Source organism: Globicephala melas, chromosome 2 (genome assembly GCF_963455315.2).
Source record: "Globicephala melas chromosome 2, mGloMel1.2, whole genome shotgun sequence".
Classification (NCBI taxonomy): domain Eukaryota; kingdom Metazoa; phylum Chordata; class Mammalia; order Artiodactyla; family Delphinidae; genus Globicephala; species Globicephala melas.
In genome coordinates this window covers 103,121,816-103,143,109 of record NC_083315.2, presented here as the reverse complement: position 1 = coordinate 103,143,109, position 21,294 = coordinate 103,121,816, and the positions used below count along the sequence as shown (strand labels likewise).

General features: G+C 53.8%; 2 protein-coding genes across 2 annotated transcripts; both read right to left on the bottom strand.

Annotated features, from left to right (window-relative positions):
- Positions 1-452: 452 nt before the first annotated feature.
- On the bottom strand, positions 453-4,881 carry REM2 (RRAD and GEM like GTPase 2). The gene is made up of 5 exons (XM_030854517.2): positions 4,726-4,881; positions 3,153-3,494; positions 2,833-2,906; positions 1,897-2,104; positions 453-1,504 (listed from the first exon to the last, which is right to left on the bottom strand). The coding sequence occupies exons 1-5, from the start codon at positions 4,826-4,828 to the stop codon at positions 1,209-1,211; spliced, it is 1,023 nt and encodes a 340-aa protein (XP_030710377.2). The 5' UTR covers positions 4,829-4,881; the 3' UTR covers positions 453-1,208.
- A 4,329-nt stretch (positions 4,882-9,210) lies between these two features.
- On the bottom strand, positions 9,211-15,377 carry LRP10 (LDL receptor related protein 10). Its single transcript, XM_030854516.3, has 7 exons — positions 14,758-15,377; positions 14,325-14,369; positions 13,688-13,823; positions 12,084-12,274; positions 10,923-11,940; positions 10,444-10,573; positions 9,211-10,332 (listed from the first exon to the last, which is right to left on the bottom strand). The coding sequence occupies exons 1-7, from the start codon at positions 14,786-14,788 to the stop codon at positions 9,745-9,747; spliced, it is 2,139 nt and encodes a 712-aa protein (XP_030710376.1). The 5' UTR covers positions 14,789-15,377; the 3' UTR covers positions 9,211-9,744.
- Positions 15,378-21,294: the final 5,917 nt, after the last annotated feature.

Sequence of the window (21,294 nt, the reverse complement as noted above, 5' to 3'; positions counted from 1 at the left end):
CGCGTCCGGAGCCTGTGCTCCGCGGCGGGAGAAGCCGCAGCGGTGAGAGGCCCACGTACCGCAAAAAAAAAAAAAAAAAAAAAAAATGTAGCCTACAGCGGGCTCCTTGCCGGTAAGGGGTAAGGTGATGGGGACTTGGTCACCGAGTTACCAAATTAATTTTAACGGGTCCCTGCTCCTCTCCAGGTCTGTTTTTTCATTGGCAAAGGGACAAGCTGGGCTCCGTAATCTTTAGGGGCCTTTTGCCCCTTGTTATGACTACTCCAGGACTAAGTCAGTTCCGGAGTCTCCCTAGAACCGTTACAGACAAGAAAACTCAGGCTCAGAGGAGCAAGGAACCTAAATCCACCCATCCCTTCCGTGGGGGGATTTTGAGAACAGAGGGTCAAAGTAAGCAAGTGCAGTAGAAAAATTCTTTATTGAAAAGGGAAGGGTGGCTGCCTTGCTGGTGCCTCCTGGGACCTGGCTAAAGGCGGGTTGCCACCGCTCAGCTCTTCAGGCAAGTCTCTGCACACCTTCCCCTTAATAACCTTAAAGGGGAAGTGCTGTGGTAAATCACAATCAATTCAGAAGAACAGCGCTTCCAGGCCCTTGCCTTTAAGAACTTCTTAAAGGCAAAGTGCACAAGTGTAGCGGATCAGAGCCAGGACGCTTTAGGAAAGTCTCAAAGAAGCGGCTCCGTGTCTTTACCTTTAAGGATCTCTTAAAGTTGAGGCATATTCGCGCTGAGTACAAAGGTGGAAAACTGTAAAGGAGTTTACAAAGCACTTTTCCAGCTCTTGCTTTTAGCATCTCTTTACGGGAGAGGTGGTCAAGCGTGAATTAACAAAAAAACAAAATACCTCGCAGAACTACTTTCCTCCCCGCCCGCCGGAAGCCGCCCCGCCCAACAGCCGCTGCACGACCCCCGCGGGTCAGCGTCCTCGCCTTCCAGGAGCCCCGAGGCCGGGAGGTAACCGGAGAGCGCGCGGAGCGGGTGGGGCGACGCCTGCCGGGGTCCGGGGGCGGGGGGCCCGGCTCCCGTAGTCACACCGGGGCGTCCCGGGAGTTTCTGGTTTCCTAGACTGTCTTCACAGAGGAAGCCGGACGGGGGCGGGGCGGGGCGAGGGGGCGAGCGGGCGAGCGGAGGGCGCGGTGACCATGGCGACCGCGGTGACCATGGCGACCGCGGTGACCATGGCGACCGCGGTGACCATAGCGACCGCGGCTCAGAGAACGGAGAGGTCGTGACACGACCTGGAGCGCTGCTTGAAGAACTTGGTGTTGCGCGGCACCAGGTTGGCAAGGAAGCGCTTGGCCTTCTTGGTGAGGCTCTCGCGGCGCGTGGGCGGCGCGGGGCCCTCGGGCCTGCCCCACTCGGGCTGCGGGCCCCCAGCGCGGTTCGGGCCCCGCCGCAGCCGGATCTGGCGCACCGCTCCCTCGAAGAGCTCCCGCGTGTTGTGGTGCAGCGCGGCCGACGTCTCGATGTGCTTGCAGCTCAGTGTCCCTGCCAGATGGCGGCCCTCTGCAGGAAGGGACGTGTTCAGGCGCCCGCCCGCCCACCCACGGGGCTGCGCTGGGCCCGGGGCCGGGCGAGGCTGGGCCTGGGGGGCCCAGGGCGTGCAGTGGAAAGGGATTGGGGCAAATGGATCTCTTGCAACTGATAGAACAAGCAGGGATTAAGTGGAGGGCGGTGGTGGTGTGGAGGGGGAGGGAGGAAGGGGCCTTGAGAAGAGGTGAGGGGGAGGAGAAGGGAGTCTGGGGTCCTAGGCGTGGGCATTGAGAGTCTGCCCCTAGCCTGGGGCTAACTGCAATTTTGTGCACCCAGGAGGTTAAAAGTCCTTATGGAGAAGAGATGTCCTGGAAGGGAGAGGGTTCCCTGAGATTGCAAACATGGATGAGGTTCAGGGTACTCACCCTCCAGTGAGACCTCCCGGGAGCGAGCCAGGTCACTCTTGTTTCCAACGAGGATGACAGGCAGGTCATGTTGGGGCCTCCCAACCCTGAGCCGTAGTAGGGTCTCTGGAACTTTGGAGAAGGTTTGTCGATCGGTGACCGAGAAGACGATGAGAAAGGCATCCCCCGTCTGAAGGCAGTGGTCCTGCAGCCACCCCCCTGCATCCCCCTGCAGATGGGCAGAGAGTCGTGGAATGTCAGGGCTGGAGGCATGGGAGAACCTGCCCAGCACCTTACACCTCAAGGATGAGGAGCCAGGATGTGAGGGAGAAGCCACCTGCTTAGGACACAGAGCTAGTTAATGGCAGAATCTCCATACTCGGGGTGCGTTTGTGGAGGAGGGAGAAGATTGTAATGTGAGCTCCACATGGGCGAATGGGGGACATAGGATCCTAGACAGCCCATCCTACTTTCTTATGCTTAAGCTCTTAAAAAATGAATGCTATTCAAGTGTGTGTAATCTGGCCTCTCGTTTCTGCATAGTAATCATTTATGTCCAAATATTCACAAGTCCTCACTTTTTTCCCCTTCCCTGACATTACAGAGCCCTGAGCTTCTGTCCTCTCAGATCAGGATCTTCTAGGCTGAAAAATGTACAGAGGGGGTCAGTTTCAGGGTGTTCAGCCTGGCTTGCAGTTGCAGGGTTTGTCGAATCCAGATCCTAACTTTCCTCTGGGTCAGAAGATCCTGGAAACCAGACAGCAGCTCTCAATACCATGGTGTGTGCATAGGTGTGAGCCTTTGCTCTCTGAGACAATATATATGAAAGGTCAGGTTCCACTACATGTTAAAACCAGGGGCTGTAGTCCCACCAGCCTTCAGCCTTCAGCCATACTTTGCCCCTCCTCAGCTCTCCCAGGTTTCATCACCTGCTTGCAGCCACATCTTAGTTCTCACCTGTTCCCAGATGTCATAAACAACTAGAGTCACTTCCTCCTTATCCACCATGATGCGTCTCTCATAGGTGTCCTCTGTTGGGAAATAGGGACAGGGAATAGAGCCCATTAGGAGGCTCCCCAACACCTGTTAGACCTGGTAACCAGGGATGCTTTAGATCCCAGCCCTTTAGATCCCTCCCTCCAGGGAGGTTGCCACAGAAAGCATTGAAACAGTTTCTCTTAGGTTCTGGCCTCCAGGACTGTTCATGCCTTGAGCTCTTCCATCCCTGACTAGGGCTCCAGAGGCACCCTCAATTCTTGCAGGGCTCCCCCAAATACCTGGGTTCTCCAGCTCGTGAGCACTGTCTCCCTGGAGACCACCGAAAGTGCCTGCTAGGGTGCTCTTGCCCACGCCGCTCTCCCCCACCAGCATGACCTTGAATATGCCATCCTTTTGGGTGGGGGCTGCCTCCCCTGAGCCCAGGGAGTCAGAGGAGCCAGAGGATGAGGCTTGAGGTGGCCAGTCAAGTTCATCTACAGCCTGGGCCCGCCGCAGCTGGTGCTTGTAGGGGACAGGCATACTTCCTCTTCGTCTGGGGGCCCCCGGGGCAGGGGGTGGCCCGCCCCAGTCCAACCCTGCCAACAGTTTCTCTGGCTTCTTCAGCAGTGTAGCATCTGCTTCTGGGGGGGCAAAGAGAAGGAAGCTATGAGTGGGGTATGCCTAGACACCTGCAGAGGACTCAGTCCTGGCTGCTCCAGCCTCAGAGGCCCAGTCCATGACCGTGACCCAGAAGGAGCTGAGAATCTTTGGTCTGACCTTCTTCCACTGAACTCCACCAGAAGCCTGAACTGGTGGGGCTCCCAGGGGCTGACCTGAAGGCTTGCCCAGTGTGGTTCTAGCCACAACCCATTCAAAACATGCCCCATGCAGGGGAGGCACCTGTGTGCAGACTTGCACACCCACTCACACTTCACACTGACACACAGGCACACCCCCAGACTAGGCCTCTGGCCGGGGGCTGCCCCTCCTTCCACCGGGAGGCCCTGCCCCCTCCTGCTTCCTACACTGATGATCCCCACACAGGGGATGAACTGAAGCTGCTGCCCAGGTTCTGGGGTTGGGTACTGATAGAGTCAAAAACTTTGTGGGGAGTCTGTTCCCAGGGAAGGGCCTTTGCTCACTGAGATGTGTGTGTTGGGTCTCTATGGGTGTGTTAAAGGGGCTGCCTCTTCCCATGGCCCTGTAGGTAAGCATACCCCAATGCATGTCTGTGTGTGAGAATCCTTCTGCACCCCTGGCTGTCCCTGTGAGTCTGACAGAATATTGTGTTCCTCGTGAGGCTGAGGGAGGGAGAGAGAAAGGGAGGGAGGAGGAGAAATAGCGAGAGAGCAGGAGCAGGGAGAGTGACAATGCACGGGCCAGGGTAACTGGAGGAGGAACCACAGACATAACAAAGGGGGATAGAGAGAGGCTGGAAATAGCCCAGGATCAATACTTGACTGGCAGCCAGGGCCTCCAGGAGCCAGAGAAACCCTCAAAACGGTTCCCCAGGGTAGCCCCCTGCCCGTGATTCCCAGGCTTGTGGGCTGCCCCTCGTCTTTCCCCCTTCCCTCCTGCCTGTCCCAACCTCTTGGGAATGAGGCAGACCTAGGGGCTAAGTACCAGTTTCCCCAGGGAAGCCCTGGGTGATGGGTGAGGGGACATTTAGGCAGCCCACCTCTGTCCCCTAGCCCCGCACCTCATACGAGCCCCAGTCCTAGTGTGGGCAGGAGGCTTCCCCACTTCCTGAGTTGCTCTTCCCCTCTTGCTGTTTGCGTTCGAGCTCCTTCAACCCCTAGTTCTGACCTCCCCACCAAAGCTTCAGCTCCCACCCCCATGGTTGCAGCCAGCACCTGCCAGCTCAGCCCTCACCTGGTGTGGGCGTCCCTGGCGGGGAGGCCTGGTGGCTGCTGGCGGGGCAGAGTGCTGTGGTTTCTGTGTCCGTGTCCATGTCGGTGTCGAGGTCCGTGTGCATCCGTGTGCGTGTGCGTGTGCAGCCTGGCGGCTTGCAGCACCCGCTCCCTCACTCAGCAGCACTGTCAGCTTTTCCCTTTAAATACCACCCCCCCATGCCCTCCCCCTAGACACCTGGGGAAACAGTCCCACCCCCTGATGAGGTCACATATGCTAATGAGCCGTGATGTCAGCGGGATTCCCTCCTTTCTGCCCCCCCCCGCCCCCTTTTCGTCGCTTCCCTCTGGGAGCACACACACTGCGGAGTCTGGTTAAGACATGAACAGAACAAAGTCAGAGGGGCAGAAGAGATGGGTTCAGAGAAGTGGGGTGAGGGGTCAGTGGGCAAGGGAGCTGAGGATGGGAGGAGGCAAGGACCCAGGGCCTGGGTGGTCTTTCTCCAGGAGCCAGGACTATGTGTGATTTGTCTCCGTATCCCAGCCCCTTAGCCCAGTGTTCAGCCCAGAGTGGGAGCTCAGTAGCTAAATGGAGGGGCTAAAGGAAGAAACCAAAAAAGACGCAGGGACAGGAGGACAGCCACCCCGCCACCAAGCTTCTCTGCCACCCCCTCTTCCCCATATTACCCCTTCTGGGCTAAGGCCCACAGCAGTACCCATTTCCCGGCCTGGCCCCTAGGCAGATGGGGGCTTTGAGGAAGGAGACATGGCTGCTTTGTTTGGCAGCTTCATTTTTTCACTAGGTTCAGGTGGGTACAAACCATTGTGGGGACTTCTTCCCCATCTCTCCCTCCCTGCCTGGCCCACCAACCTCGTGTTAATCAGAGCAGGAAAAAAGGGAGAGACAGCTAGCCCTCTAGAAGTTCCCAATCCCCAGTGCAGGTGCCAGCCCCCTTCTCAGTGCTCTCTGGGGCAGCCCCAGGCCTTCTGGGCTACACAGGGCAGACACACAATGACACCTACCTCTGGGGCAGGAGGGAAGCCAGGATAGCGGGGCTCCTTTACTGCTCCTTTTCTGCCCGGTCCCTTTCCCTTCAGGCTCCCACTCTTGTCTTCCCGGTGCCCCCAAGGACCCAAATACACATTCCGATTTCCTGGCCCCTTCTCTCCCCATTTTTGCCAGATGCTGTGCTAAGCACCTTCCTGCATTCTCTCCTTTCATCCTCATGACCCTGAGGCTCAGAGTGGTGGGTGAGTGGCCTGTGCCCCAAATCAATCATGCAGCTGGAAAATGGGGACACCAGGATTCCCACCCAGATCTTTCCAATGCCAAAGACTGTTTTTCGTCTCTATGCTATGCTGCCTTCCTTGTCTTAAATATTCCAGCTGTCTCCTATTATTGGGGACAATCTATATTGCGATCTTCAGTGGACTTTTCCAATTGAAGAAGCAAATAGTGATCTAGGGATTACTAGTGCAGTGACGCTTCACTTATGTGGAGGTCAACTACAGGGTAACGTTGTGGGGTCTAGAGGGAGCAGAAAGAACTCTTAAGCAGCTAGTCTTCATGTGCTTCACTCACTGGACAGACTCTACAGTCCTCAGTTACAGCCTACTTGTTCTTACTTTATTCACAATTTTAATGTGTCCATGTGTGTTCCTGTGCTCAAAGATTAGAAGCACATTTACAGCAGCTAGTGACCCCTGATAGCTTGGTAGCAAGGGAAGCAATATCACAGAAAACTTTTAAAGCAGTCGTAAGCATTTAAAAAGTGGTCCAAGGTCACCTGGCATTAAGGCAAATTGCTTTTCTGACACTGTTACAGCTTCTGAAAACATTGCTGCCGAGGTTTTTGGTGTCTATGAATGATCCTCAGCTATCCAGAAGGATTTATAGTGCGGATGGGCTGAAGATGAGTGTAATGTTTTAGAGTGATTTCCTTCCAGAATGAGTTTTTTAAAAGTTTTAAATTGTAAAGGGTTGAGCTTTATGTTTCTGGAAAACTCATTTAGGTGGTAGAATTCATTTCTATGATACTAGATAAGAGTGTCAGTGGCTGGAGACCCCAGTGAAGATTCTTGACCATGACTTCTGCCTGCCCTCAATCCAGCCTTAGGCCATAGATGCATGCTTGGTTTCATCTTGAACCACCATCTCTCTTGTCCCACTGGTAAGAGGCTGTGCACTTGCCTAGGTCAAGGCTCCCTCAGGAATTGGAGGTCCTGTGTAATAGTGGGACAGACTGAGATTTGGAACCGAGCTGATCCAGATTTAAGTCTGCCTCTCAGTAGAGACTGGAGCAGTATTCCTCTGAAGCTGCTCATGAGCCTGTGAATTGGGGCTGTGATGCCCACGGCACAGCCTTGTTGTGAGGGTTAGCTACGTGTGATAAAGGGTTTGGCACTCAGCAGGTTGCCCAACAATTTGGTGCTCCCACAGTCTCAGGCTGTGTGGCTGGGGGTCCCTTTCCCCTCCCAGCGTGGCCTGGAGCTTGGTTCAGGCCCAGATTCTGCGCCTTAAGGACCGAATTCTGGTATCTGCTCAGATTTATCTCAGATTTTCAGCCTGATCCCCATCTCATAACTGAGATCACCTCCCTCCTCCCCACCAAGGGCCTTTGCATGAGTCCCACACCCCCGATACTGGGCACCTTGGACAGTGGTGTCTATCCTGATAGGATCTGAAGTCGCCTCATTTCTTTTTCCTTGGGCCGTGGTGAAAATAACTTGGGTGACAGCCCCCTAGTGCCCCACCCTTGCCTGGGTAAGACCCTCTATCTTAGTTTCCCCATTCTGCCTGTACAAGGTCAGTCCCCTCTCCCCGCCACCTGGGGCTTCACTGTGGCTGACAAAAACGGTGTTACTGCTTGCACCTCGTAGATCACACACCCAGCACGTAGAGGAATCTTCTTTCAGGCCCATAAATCTACATGCACAGGGCTTCCTAGTGAACTCTACCTTCAAGTCCTCCCTCCAGCATTCTGAAGCGTTCCACCATGAGGAACATTCTTCTACCTTAAATCTCTGTCCACTTTCAAGTTTCAGATACCCCTAGGAGGTGAAAGGTCTGGAGCAGGACAACGATGAGGATATCAGGCTGAAGGTTTCGAGCTGGCTACGGAGAAGGAGAGGAGCAGGGAGAGGCAGAGGCCAGGTGATGGAGAGGCATGGGAGGGGAAATCAACATTCCCTGCCTCACTGTTTCCACTGGGCCTAATGCTGGTGGGACCCAGTGATTGTTTACACTGGGGAAGGCAGGCCCAGAGGGAGAACAGCAAGCAAGGATGAGAATCTCTGGAGCCCCTTCCCCAATCTCTGGAGAGGGCGTGGAGTGAAAGGTGCTTGAGTCTTCCCCAAGTCAAGATGCCAGTGTCCCAGGACTGTACTATGTCCCCTCGGCCACTTCCCTAGGCTCCTGCTTGCTGGGAGAGGGAACGGTATGCAATTAGTGCTGGGTGTGAGGATGCTGGCAGTGTGTCATCAACAGGGCCCCTCCACCAGGGAGGTGGGGATAGGCTGGGCCAGGCAGGAAGGGTAAGGGAGCCTAAGGGGGAGCCCTTTCTCCGGGGACTGATTGTTAGGGAATGCCTCAGCTCTGCTCCTGTGGGCATCACACCCACTCCCACAGGCTCTTTCTAAATCCTTTGTCCTGGCTGATTTTCCTTTTAAACTCTGGGACCGCTCTGTCAGCTTGCTTACCACAGGCTGGGTCCCAACATTTCTCACAGATCATTCCCCCCTCCTCCGTTACCCTCTCCAGCTCTATGGCTCTGGCTATTGCTTGTGTTCCTGCGCCCCTTTCTCAGGAAGTCCAGGGTCCCTCTTACAGCCCTAGCCCTTACTGTCCCCTTAGTTTGCTTATCGTATGGACTCTCACCTCGCCTAAAATTCACAATTCTATACCAACTACTGACAGCATTCTTTAGGATCTAGTTTGGGCCCTCTTCCAGGAAGACCTCTTGGATCTGGCCAAGGTGATGCTAGCATCTTCACACCCTGAATGATTATGATTTTTCTCTGGATGCATCTTTGCCCACTTTGAGGCATCCTGGCTGCGAGTTCATCTGTCTTGCCTAGGACAGACAAAATGCCTGGTAGGGTGGAGGATGGAGGGCAGGAGTGTTTCACCAGGGACAGTCTGCTTCTGTGATTAGTGCTCTGCGAGTACTCCATAAATGGGAAGTTTCTCAGCTGCAGGGCCCAGCGGGCTCATGACTTCCGGCCTGGCGGTGAGTAAGGACGCTAGGTGCTCACTGCTGGTGTCAGTCACTGTAGAGCTGGGCCCCAGGCAGCGAGTGGAGGTGGAGAGGGTTAGTCTTAGGGTTCCTAGAATTTTCTTACCCTCTGAGTGGTATAAAAAACAAGGATGGGTGGTTGGAAGATAAATAGGAAAAGGCCAGGAGGTGGAGGGCAGAGCAAAGGGCTTCATAGGGAGGAGTAAGGTGAGGGGAGCATAAGCTGAGATGGGCAGAGAGGCGGGGCTCATGCTCACAGCTCATTTACAAAAATCTTAAATTTCTGATTCCTTTATTTTCAACCTTGGCTTCCTGGACAATGACCTGGCTATGGAACAAAAGCATTTGCTGTGCTCTTTTTATGAGCTAGGCCTTGTGGGAGGGATCACCATTGGCAAAACCCCAGGGCCTGCCCAAATCCTCCCCTTGGGGGCTGGAAGTCTCCAGCCAATTGGCATTCTGGTCCTTAAGGCCACTTTTGGGTGGGTTTGGCAAGGATGGAGTGTCCAGGCCTATGACCCTTTAAGAACTTTACTTTTTAAAAACAGCCACCCAAATGGTGGTGGTGTGGGGAGAGGGTAGTGGAGGACTGTGGTCTCTGGCCATGCACAGAGAGGGGGCTCTGTGTGAGCCCTCTCCCTGCCTGAGGGACACCTAACTTTATAGCAGCTACATGGGATCCATGGGAGGCCCATCAGGTGCCCTCACACTGAGGGACAGGGAGGGAAGCAGTGGAAGGGAAGCTGAGCTGCCCTCTACAGGGTTGCTGTCACTGTGAATAGAGCACCCAGGGGAGCCAGGTCACCTCACGCCAGCAGTGGCTCATCTTCTGCTTCAACCACCCAGACCCCGGGCTCAGCCAGTGGCACCAGCAGCACATCGTCCTCATCCTCTGGGGACAGGACTGTTGTGTGGGGTCCAGGTGGGGCCCGGGTTGGTCCTGGGGGCCGCAGGCTGGGCAGGAGGCGGCCTCGCAGGGCCTGTACCACTCCAGACAGCAGTGATGGCTCCAGGGGCGCCGCAGGCAGTGGCCCTGGGGCCTCGGGGACAGTGGGGAAGGCTGGAGACGTGCTGGCAGGTGGCAGTTGAGCCTTTACAGGCAGTGGGGGTGCCTGTTCCCCATCCTGCCCACCCACCGCCCCGCCCTCACGGGCTGGACCTGTGCTGCCGTCTAAGGTCTCAGGGGGAGCAGCAGAAGGTGTGACCTGGGATCTGGTCTCAGGGGTCCGGGCTGGGGGACTGGTTCGCGGAAGCAGGCCCCAGCGGCGGAGACGGCGCACCAGGCGGCGCATAGAGCGGCCCCGCTGGCGGCGGCGGGTGCCTGAGGCGCCCCCTGGAGTCATGTCTTGGCGCAAGATCTGTAGCAGAGAACGCAGGTTGCCCAGCACGGAGTTCTGCAAGGAGAGGATGAAGACACCAGAGTCAGAGGGGGTGGGGACGGCCAGAAGCCTGAAAGAAGGAAGGGCTGGGAGTGGGAGGTAGTCCGGCTGCGGAGGGTGACTTACGTCATTTGGGTTCTCTGTAGGGAAGTCCTCTACAGGTGGGATGGCGCCCTGGGCAATGAGCTGCCCATAGGAGGGAGGCGCCTGCTGTTGCACAATCTCGGCCTCTGTCCGGGAGAGGGGGGCGAAGATGCTGGAAGGGACGAGGACGGCTCGGTCACGGGTGCTGCTCACCAGAGCCGCCTGCCCCAGCCTGGACAGGCCTCTTTCTTCTGCACCCAAGCCAGGGCACCCGGAGCTAGGCCACGGCTTTCCAAAGTCATCTGACATCCCCCTCCTTCCTTGAGATGGCTTTCAAGATCTAGACCGGTCCCCCTCTCAGAGAAGCACGCCTGCCAAGCTAGACAACCCTAGGAGCCAACCCAGAAGCTGGTCACCAGAACCCGTCCCCAACGTGGGCGCCCTCTGGACTTCTGTGGCTGCACAGGCCCTGTCCCGCCCTCAGTCCCCACGCCTCTACTGCCAGCTGCATTCCCACTGACCTGTACTCCTGGGTACGAATGGCATAGAGCTTGCAGGTGCAGCCCAGGGCAATGACCAGCAGCAAGCCACACACGAGGCTGCCGATGACCGCGGCGGTAATGACCTTGCGGGGCAGGGCATAGGAGCAGTCCCACTCGTCGCTGCCGTCAGCGCAGTCTGGCTGCCCATCGCACACCCACGTCTCATACACGCACTTCTCGTCCCGGCACCGGAAGTTGCCAGGCTGGCAGTGCCGACAGCGTCTCTCGTCTGCTCCATCAGCACAGAAGGTCTGGTAGTTGCAGCGGTCAGCAGGCAGGTAGCAGGCTGTGGCACCGGGGGTGCCAGCGGCCCCACAGGGGTAGTGTCCAGGTGGGCAGCTGGGGCAGTTCTCCTCGTCCGTGCCGTCGGCGCAGTCCCATGAGCCGTCGCAGCGCTGTGCCTCGCTGTAGCAGCGCTCGCCTAGGCCCTCGCTAGCCCCCAAGCCAGAGCCTAAGCCGCAGGGTCGGTCCCAAGGCAAGCAGTAGCCCCGCACGTGGTAGGTGGCATTGAAGCCCCGACCGCTGCTCCAGGCGACTGTGTGGTAGTCCACTGTGGCCTGGCCGGACAGTGTCTCCACGGTGACAGCCTTGCCATTGCTGAAGTGGGTGAGGCTGCGCAGCAGCCGGAGGGTCTCGGGGGGCCCAGCGCCATCATACACGTGCACTGCATCTCCATAGCTCAGGTCCAGGGCCGTAAAGCGCACCGCCAGGCGCCGGCCATCATGGGGGTCCAACAGCCAGAGGCAGGACTGGGGGTGGGAGACTGAGGCCAGGTGTGAGTATCCGAGGGAGGAGAAGACCCCATAGAAGTCTTCCAAGGTGTGATTGCAGGGTGGGGTGGGGACAGGGCCCGGGGTCAGGTTGGGGAAGGGGTCTGAACTGCAACCTGCCTCGTCAGATCCATCGCCACAGGCATCGACCCCATCACAGCGCTGGACCAAGGGCACACAGCGGTGGTTCAGGCACTGGAACTCTTCCTGCAGGCACATCAGCCAATCTGCAGAGGCACCATGGAGAGGGGCTGTGAGGCACTGGAGCTGCCAGGATCCTCCCCTCCTCCCTCAGGCTTCCACTGCCTGTTCTAGTGGCACTACACTAGACACTACTAGGCACTACTACAGACAGCCCTGTCCAGCCCACCTTGGCTGTAGGAGAGCAGGAAGCCCTGGCCCATGGGTGCTCTGGCCCCAGCATAGCTGTAGGTGATGGTGACGTTGCCTCCAGGAAGCTGCAGAGGGCTGGCAGGTGCCTCGCACAGGGAGATCTGTGGCTGGATGGGGGAGCGCAGGATTAAGCGCTCTGAGCCACAGGCCAGACGCAGTTTTTGGAACCTACAGGGGTGAAGGAGAGCAGGATGTAAGATATTCTTTTTTTTTTTTTTTTGCGGTACGCGGGCCTCCCACTGCCGTGGACTCTCCCGCCGCGGAGCACAGGCTCCGGACGCGCAGGCTCAGCGGCCATGGCTTACGGGCCCAGCCGCTCCACGGCATGTGGGATCTTCGTAGACCGGGGCACGAACCCATGTCCCCTGCATCGGCAGGCGGACTCTCAACCACTGCGCCACCAGGGAAGCCCCCATAAGATATTCTTGACCACTGCTGGCTTCTTCCTCCCCCAGTGTTGTCAGGCCCGTTCTACTCCAAGAAGCAGGAACACCTGCTTATCCACAATCCAAATAGCCAAATGAAAATGGAGTTAGCCAAATTCCTTTGTGATCAAGGCAAGAGCCCTAACAGAGGCCTATGGCACCATGAGACCATGAGTACATCCTAGAGCCTTCTGGAAAAACTGCCTTGTGTTCTGGACTGAGTTAGAACAGATTCATTGCTTTCCTGTTGTTGCAGCACTGTCACCCGAGTCTGGTGCTAGCAGTAACCGGCAATTACCATACAGCTTAATTAACCAGAACTCACCATCCCCTCCCAGTGCCCAGTGGTGAGACCTGAGATCACCATGGCATTCTGATCTCTCTGCCCCAACAACCTCTGCCCAGATTGCCCTCTCCCTTCACCTACCCTTTTCTGGGTAAATCCATGGGAAGTGAGCTGTGGGAAGCAAATAGCTAGGTACTCAACATGGGCCCCAACCCCACGGCCCACGGTTGGAGGAGCCCAGGGAGACCTGGACTGTTTAAAAGATCTGGGGAGGGACTTCGCTGGTGATCCAGTGAGTTAGACTCTGCGCTCCCAATGCAGGGGGCGTGGGTTCAATCCCTGGTCGGGGAACTAGATCCCCTATTCCACAACGAAGAAGCCCGCGTGCCGCAACTAAGAGTCTGTGTGCCGCAACTAAAGATCCCTCATGCCCCAACGAAGATCCCACGTGCCGCAACTAAGACCCAGTGCAGCCAAAATAAAATAAATATTTTTTTAAAAAAAAGGTCTGGGGAGGCTGAGGAAGGTTCTAAGCTGATGAAGGAATAGATTTGAATCCCAGGCAAGGATGTGCAATGGATTGAAGGACTCCTCCAAGCAGCCATATCAGAGAGAAAGGACTGTTTCTAGAGGAAAGGACTGTTTCTGTTGTCCTTCAGAGATGACAAGACCCAAGCTAGATGTCCACTCCAGGCAGTTCCAATTCACCATGGAGCAAGCCAGGCTTTTAGGGAAGACTAGGCCAAGTCTAATTCTACTCTTCCCCCTGTTGACAGGGATGGAAGTTCCATGGAGAAGATCCCTGAAGTCTTTTCCATGGTAGAGGAGGAGGGGTGGGGGAAAGGAATAGGGTCTTGCTCTGCTTCTCACCTGACCGTTACCGTCTGCTCCTTGCTGCCCAGGATGAGCCAGGTACAGTTGGCAGGGGAGCTGCGGCTGTCCCGGCCCACGGGCCTCTGTAAGGTGCCCTGCACTTCCAAGAGCACTGCCGGGGGGTCCTCACAGGCTGGAGAGAGAGAGGAAGGTAGGGACATCGGTTGAGAGCCTCTTACCATGCCACGCCTCCTCCAAGGGCCTGGGTTCTTCAGGAAGGAGCACAGAAACTCCCCTGCCCCAGCGACACACACTCTAGAGGCATAGTCTTCAGCAGGCCCCTGTCTCTCCACACTCATCATAGTTCCCCCTTAAGTATCAACACCACAAACAATATGAGGTCTGCTTTGTGCCAGCCACTGGGCCAGGAGGAACCGGGAAATACTGTTTCTATCCTCAGGGAGACTACCTTTTGGCTAGGCCGATCAAGGATGGATATTTGGGGAAAAAATACATAACTACCGGCTGAGGGCTTATGCTAGGTCTCAGTTTCTCCATCTATAAAATAAAGGGTGGATGAGCTCCACTCTAAAACTATGGTAGGTACTAGAGGAATTCAAGGCAGAGAGAGTTTTTCTCTTGGGTCCTGCCTCATTACCAAGCCCATGGGACCCCAGGGGCATCCTCTACTCACCAGGATTTGGGAAAATGATCCTGTCTGGGTGGGCCACAGCGTCTCCTAGAGGAAGAGCGAGAAAGGGCAAGAGTCACGCTTCGGAGTTTTCTTCACCTGAGCGAGTCAAGTAGGAAAGGGAGCCATCTGCGGCTTCCGGGTAGTTTACAGGAAGGGGTGGTGGAGCAGAGGAAGGCAGCGGTGTGTGACCTCGGAGGAAGGTCCGGCAGCAGGGCCTATGGAGTGGGTACGGTGATCTACGGAAGCCAGAAGGAGGCTGCGGGCTGAGGAGAGCGGCTAGAGAGTTCCCGGGGATTGGGGCAGGCAGTGCCGGGCACGGGCAGGCAGGGTAAGGTGAGGGGCCACGTAGGAGGAAGGGAGCTAGAGCCCCTGGGCCCGGTGACAGCCCTGGGAGCGGGTTGCCGGGCGAGTAGTCTCGTTTTCGGTTTCTTACCCAGGAGGAGGAGAAGGATGGCCGGCAGCATCGTGAGCCGTCCGCAGGTGCAAGAAAAGTCCCGGAGCTTCGGTGGTCTACCCAGTGGGGAGGCGGCGCCACTCCGGGCGTCCTGGCCTCCCAGTGTCGCCTCCCTGAGGGGCCTCCATGGCCCGGGCTCCTCGACCGGTGCTCTGGAGGCCAGGGCTGGGGGCGGGTGGGGGGCGGAGGCGTCCCGAGCGCAGGGGCGGTGCCTCTCGCCAACTTCGGAGTTGTTTTCCCCGGCTGCCGCCTCGCTCTCTCCCGAGGCCGGCCCCCGAAGCCCCGGAAATCGGCTGAAAGACCGGCGCTGGGGCGCGCCCTCGCCTAGAGCCGGCCCGCAGGCCGCAAGCGCCCCGGTCCAGGCCTGGCCGCCACCTGCTGGGGCTTGAGGCCACTTCCTCTTTGGGCCAAACTTTACCGACTGTCAGCCCCCAGGGCCGGCCCGGGCGCTGCTCAACTTCTCCAGCGCGTCCAGCCCGCGGAACGCGGCAGGGGAGCGGGGAAGGAGGACAGGCGGCTCGGCACAACGCCCAGTCCCTCGCTCAGTCTGTACCCCCGCCAGCCCAGGGGTTGGAGGAGCCCGGGCGGAGGAGGGGGCGGGTGACGAGCCTGGCCCCACCCCTGCCAATCAACGCACTCTCCGCCCACCCGACCGTCTTAACGCCTTTCCGGTCGTGCAGGGTCTTGTCACTTGGGCTTTGAAGGCGCTCAGCTTCCACTTTTAACTCTGCTTTGTTTAGTCCTTTCCGTGTAACGTTAGTTACAGGACACGTCTGTCAAAGGGCAACTGCTTATTCCGTAACTGTCATGTCTTTCCTTTGAATCCTTAAGCTCTCAGTACTTTTCTTGTCCCAGTGTCTGGGATGCGGTAGCACTTTTCTCGATGAGCCTCTATTATAGCAATTACCACACGGTGTTGTAACTATTTGTTTACTCTTTCCCGCCCCTGCCCCTCCCCTGCTGTGGAAACTGAAACTTCCTGTAGGCTGGGGCCTAGACTGTTTACCTTTGTACCCACAAGGCTTCTCTCCTGCTGAGACACTGTAATTCAATAAAGGAATAAATGTGCCTTCCCTTCTTGCTGGCCTTGTGACGTTGAGAAAATTGTTTAACCTCTCTGTGCTTCTCAATTGTAAAATGGGGTTAATAATGTACAATTCCCTCTTAAGGTTATTGTCAACATTTAGGGAGATAATACAAGTTGAGCATCTAGGGAGTGTTTCATACATGCTAGCAATTATTATTATTAGTCACAAGAGATATTTCTAATTTATGTGGGCTTGGGTTGCATGTTTCTTGTGGCACTTATAGGTTATAATAGTAAACAATAACAATAGCAAATAGTTTTTGAGCTTTTTTTCACATTTCAGGCACAGATCTAAGCACTTTTCAAGTGTTTGCTCTTTTAATCCTCTCCACAATCTTGTGAAGTGGTTATTACTGTTACTCCCATGTTACAGGTAAGGAAACTCTGGTACAGAGGGGTTTAGTATTGCCCAAGATCATGGATCTGGTAAATGCTGAAACAAGGGTTTGAAACTAGGCGATCTGGCTTTGGACAGAGTGTACATTCAGAACCTTACTACTCTCGCCTCTTTACAAATGGTACAAACAGTTTTCTGTTCATGACATTTGTTGTTGACATCAGTTTTGATGTGTTCAAAACTGAGACCTCAGCAGGGCCTGAAGCCATAGACTTGGCCATAAAAAGTCCTTCTGCCACTTGGATCTTGGTCCCATGCCAAGGGAACTTGGTTCCTTGGTCTCTCTCTGTTCCCTACTATAGCCCTTGGGATTAATGAGGGGTGAAATAGAACCCTAAATGTGGGAGGAGGATGTTGAATAAAGGGAAGCAGGGCAGAGAGGTTGGGGAAATTAAAAATACTTAAGTCCTGAAAGCGATCATGGAAGTTTTAGTTGAGTGCAGGCTGTGTTCTCTATGCTGGGTACTTAGCAGATGCCTGGAACTTGTAAGAGTTCACTTTAACTTCAAGGAGCTTACAGAATAGTTGGGAAGAGAGGTCAGATATATAAATTTAAAAAGTCAGCCATGGGGAGTACTTGGGAGTGGGCTTGTGGGGAGTTTAGAAATGAATTTAGAAATAAAACTGGAAAAGTGGTGGCAAGATGGGAAGAGTTGTAAGGGGCAGGAGGAGGAGGAAGAGCCCATGGTCTGGAATGCTGAATAAACTAAGATTTGAAAAAAAAAAAATCAAGATCTAGGTTGGGGACTTCCCTGGTGGCGCAGTGGTTAAGAATCCATCTCCCAATGCGGGGGACACGGGTTCGAGCCCTGGTCCGGGAAGGTCCCACATGCCGCGGAGCAACTAAGCCCATGTGCCACAACTACTGAGCCCACGTGCCACAACTACTGAAGCCCACGAGCCTAGAGCCCGTGCTGTGCAACAAGAGAAGCCACCGCAATGAGAAGCCTGTGCACTGCAACGAAGAGTAGCTCCCGCTCGCCTCAACTAGAGAAAGCCCACGCACAGCAATGAAGACCCAACGCAGGCAAATAAAAGAGTGAATTTGAGCCAAAAGAAAATAGGAAGAAGTGAAAGAGAACCTATAATTAGTTTAAGCTTTAATTCGTTTAGTGATTTTAAGTGTCCAAGCCCATATATATCACACTGTAGACCAAGTCCATTTAGAAATGGGTCTGTGGAGATGTTCTTGGAACTCTGAGAAATTGTGAAAAGTAGTGGAAGTACTGGAAAATGGGCAGATATTTGGTTTTCAAAATGCCAGTACTTTTTTTTTTTTTAAATATTTATTTATTTTTGGCTGCGTTGGGTCTCCGTTGCGGCGAGCGGGGGCTACTGTTCGTTGCGGTGCACAGGCTTCTCATTGCGGTGGCTTATCTTGTGGAGCACGGGCTCTAGGTGCACGGGCTTCAGCAGTTGTAGTGCATGGGCTCAGTAGTTGTGGCTCACGGGCTTTAGAATGCAGGCTCAGTAGTTGTGGCTCACAGGCTTAGTTGCTCCGCGGCACGTGGGATCTTCCCGGACCAAGGCTCGAACCCATGTCCCCTGCATTGGCAGGCGGATTCTTAACCACTGCACCACCAGGGAAGTCCCACCAGTATCTAACTTTGATAGAGTACTCACCATATGTTTGGCACTCTTCTCAGCACTGCACATATATCATCTCATTTAATCCTCACCGCACCTCCAGGAAGTAGGTGTTATTTTTGTCCTCATTTTATAATTGAGGAAACTGAGTCACAGATAGGTTAGATATCTTGCTCAAGATCAAACTACTAGCATGTGCAGCAGCCAAGGTGCTCTGGTCTGAATGTTTGTGTCCCTCCCGCCACCCCCAATTCATCTCTTGATTTCCTAACCTCCAAAGATGATAGTATTAGGAAGTGGGCCTTTGGGAGATGCTTCGGTCATGAGGTGGAGCCCTCAGAATGGGACTAGTAAAAAAGGCTCTAGAGAGATCCCTAGCCCTTTCCACCATGTGAGGACATAGAAAACACTGGCTGTGAACCGGGAAGAGGGCCCTCGCCAGAAGGTGACTATGCTGGCACCTTGATCTTGGGCTTCCCAGCCTCCAGAACTGTGAGCAATAAATTTCCCTTGTTTATAAGCTACCCAATTGGTTGTATTTTGTTATAGTGGTCTGAGTGGACTAAGATGGAAACTTGGTACTGAGAAGTTGGGGTGCTGTTGTTACAAATACATAAGAAAGTGAAAGCAGCTTTAGAACCGGGTGATGGGCAGAGGCTGGAAGACTGGAGGTGCATGCTAGAGAAAGCCTACATTGCTGTGAATGGACTGTTAAGAATGGTTCTTATGAGGTCTCAGAAGAAGAGAGCTACAGAGAGAGACTCAATCTCTCAAGAGAATACCTAAGTGAACAGATGTTGGTGGAAATATGGATGGTAAAGGTTATTCTGATGAGGTCTCAGAAGGAGATGAGGAAGATACTGTTGGAAACTGGAGGAAAGGCGATCTTTGTTATAAAGGGGCAAAGAACTTGGTTGAATTGTGTTCATGTCCTAGTGTTCCGTGGAAGGTAGAACTTGTGAGGAATGAAATTGGATATTTGGCTGAGGAAATTTCTAAGCAAAGTGTTGAAGAAGCAGCCTGGTTTCTCTCGGATGCTTGTAGTAAAAGATAAAAATGATTCAAAGGTGGAATTGTTCATCAAAAAGGACACAGAACTTAAAAATTTGGAAAATTCTTATCACTATCTAACATACTATATTTTACTCACTTATCATGTTTATTCCCTTCACCACACACAAGAATATAAGTTCCATAGGGGCAAGGATCTATTCTTTTACTGGTGAATCCCCAGTGCCAAAGGCAATGTCTGGCATAAAGTAGTCAATAAATAAATATTTGTTGAATGAATGAATGAATGAATCAGTGACTGCCGATCATAGGCATCACGTGGCATCACGTGGATTATGTCTTTTAATCCACTCAACTACCCTTTGAATTATTGGCCCTTTTTTTTTTTATTAGCCCATTTTAAAGATGAGGAAATTGAAGCTCTGGGAGGATACACAGCTTGCTGAAGGGCACCCTACCAATAAGTCATAAAGGCTGGATCCAAATCCAGATTGTGTAACTCCAGAGTCCTTGTCCTAACCACTGTGTGGTACTGCTTCTCTGGGAAGCTACATTTTAAAAGACTGACAAAATGATTTAATCCAGAGGAGGGTGATAGGAATAGTGAGGGGTCTCTAAGCTGCTCCGTATGAAAGCTGTTTATGGAAGAAGAAAGGCTTTTCACCTAAAAAAAAAGCTTAACTGTAGTGAGCGTTTGTATATATGAAAACTAGATCCAAATATTTGAAGAGCTGTAGCGTGGAACAAGAATTTATTTATTCTGTACAGTCTGAAGGGCAGAAACTGGAATTAACGGAACAAATAAAGATAGTCCCTGCTCAGGGTAGAGGAGCTGAAGGCACAGTTAGGGTTGATGCAGAGGGATACCAGCCCTGGGCTTTCAGGGCTCCTTGAAAACCCTGTGACTTGTGGATTGTAGGATGGCAGAAAGTCCGGGAAGACAAGAGCAAAGGAGCTTCTCAAAGCAAGCTGTGTTAGATGCTAATACAAGGCCAAAGAAAGTGAAAGCACCCCCTGGGGTGGGAAGAAAGGGGTCACGAGGGCCTTTTAGGGAGAAGTTTCAGTAAATGCCTGGTTGGGATGCAGACATAGAGGTTGGGTTAAAAAGAAATGACTGGGGAAGGAATACAGACAGCTTTTGGAAAACCTTGGCTTGAGACAAAAGGGGAAAATGAGAAAAATCTTTCAAGACTGCAGCAGAATCCAGGAGAGCTTTTCAAGATGGGGAAACCTGTGTGTTTGAAGGGAATGGGGATTGAAGACTCTACCATATGTTGATGGGAGTAAGTTTCCTTGTGCTTTGGAAAGAATGAGATGCCGGGTCAGGGACACCCCTTGGAGGTTTGAGAACCACCTCAATCATGTCCATTTTGGGGGCCTCGGGTGTATAAAAAATTAAATACTAAGACTGTTTTCAAAATATTTGGTGTATTTTATTTATTATTTATTTATTTATTTTAAAAAATATTTATCTGTTTATTTTGGCTGCACCAGGTCTTAGCTGTGGTATGCAGGCTCATAGTTGCGGTACTGCGACACGCACGCGGGATTCCCTGACCAGGGATCCAACCTGGGCCCCCTGCATTGGGAGTGCAGACCAACCTGGGCCCCCTGCATTGGGAGTGCAGAGTCTTACTCACTGGACCACCAGGGAAGTCCCAATTTGGTGTATTTTTTAAAAATTAATTAATTAACTTATTTATCTTTCTATTTTTGGCTGCGTTGGGTCTTCGTTGCTGCGCACGGGCTTTCTCTAGTTGCGGCAAGTGGGGGGGCTACTCTTCTCGTTGCGGTGCATGGGCTTCTCACTGCAGTGGCTTCTCTTGTTGCGGAGCACAGGCTCTCTCAGTGCACAGGTTCAGTAGTTGTGGCGCACAGGCTTAGTTGCTCCACGTCATATGGGATCTTCCTGGACCAGGGTTCGAACCCGTGTCCCCTGCATTGGCAGGAGAGATCTTAACCACTGCGTCACCAGGGAAGTCCACCAACTTGGTGTATTTTAAGTGTTTATATTTAACAAATGAAAACTTTTAGCATAAATAGGCAATAATATAGTGATAATCACAAAACACCTATAGGTATTTTTATGAACTACAAAATTTAAGAATTTTATAAATGTAAGACTGGGATTAAAGGAGTCTCCCAGCCCCAGGGTGCAGATGACTTTAGGAGGATGAGTCCATGTAAGAGGCCCCCCAGGAGGCTTGGGCATGACCTACAAAGGCCTCAGAGAAGTGGCACAGAAATGTCCCATTCTTAGATACAGGAGTCGCAGAGGCCCGCTTGCCTTGGCCAGAGGGAGCTCTGTTCTAGCATTCTGAGGTCCAGGAGTGCAGACCCACCTGGACAAGCCCAGGGGACAGGCATCCTGGAGGGATCAGTGTCTGAGGCGTCCACCGGAGGGCAGTGTGGTAACTCAGAGGACAGGACTCCA

What these genes read in the sequence shown, in the direction of transcription:
- LRP10 (XM_030854516.3), bottom strand. Translation starts at nt 14,788, where the DNA reads ATGCTGCCGGCCATCCTTCTCCTCCTCCTGG. An exon ending in GAGCAGACGGTAACGGTCAG is followed by an intron (nt 12,275 to 13,687) that starts GTGAGAAGCAGA and finishes TCACCCCTGTAG; the next exon opens with GTTCCAAAAACTGCGTCTGG. An exon ending in ATTCGTACCCAGGAGTACAG is followed by an intron (nt 10,574 to 10,922) that starts GTCAGTGGGAAT and finishes CGTCCCTTCCAG; the next exon opens with CATCTTCGCCCCCCTCTCCC.
- REM2 (XM_030854517.2), bottom strand. Translation starts at nt 4,828, where the DNA reads ATGCACACGGACCTCGACACCGACATGGACACGGACACAGAAACCACA. An exon ending in TCACGAGCTGGAGAACCCAG is followed by an intron (nt 2,907 to 3,152) that starts GTATTTGGGGGA and finishes ATTTCCCAACAG; the next exon opens with AGGACACCTATGAGAGACGC. An exon ending in TTTATGACATCTGGGAACAG is followed by an intron (nt 2,105 to 2,832) that starts GTGAGAACTAAG and finishes GCCCATCTGCAG; the next exon opens with GGGGATGCAGGGGGGTGGCT.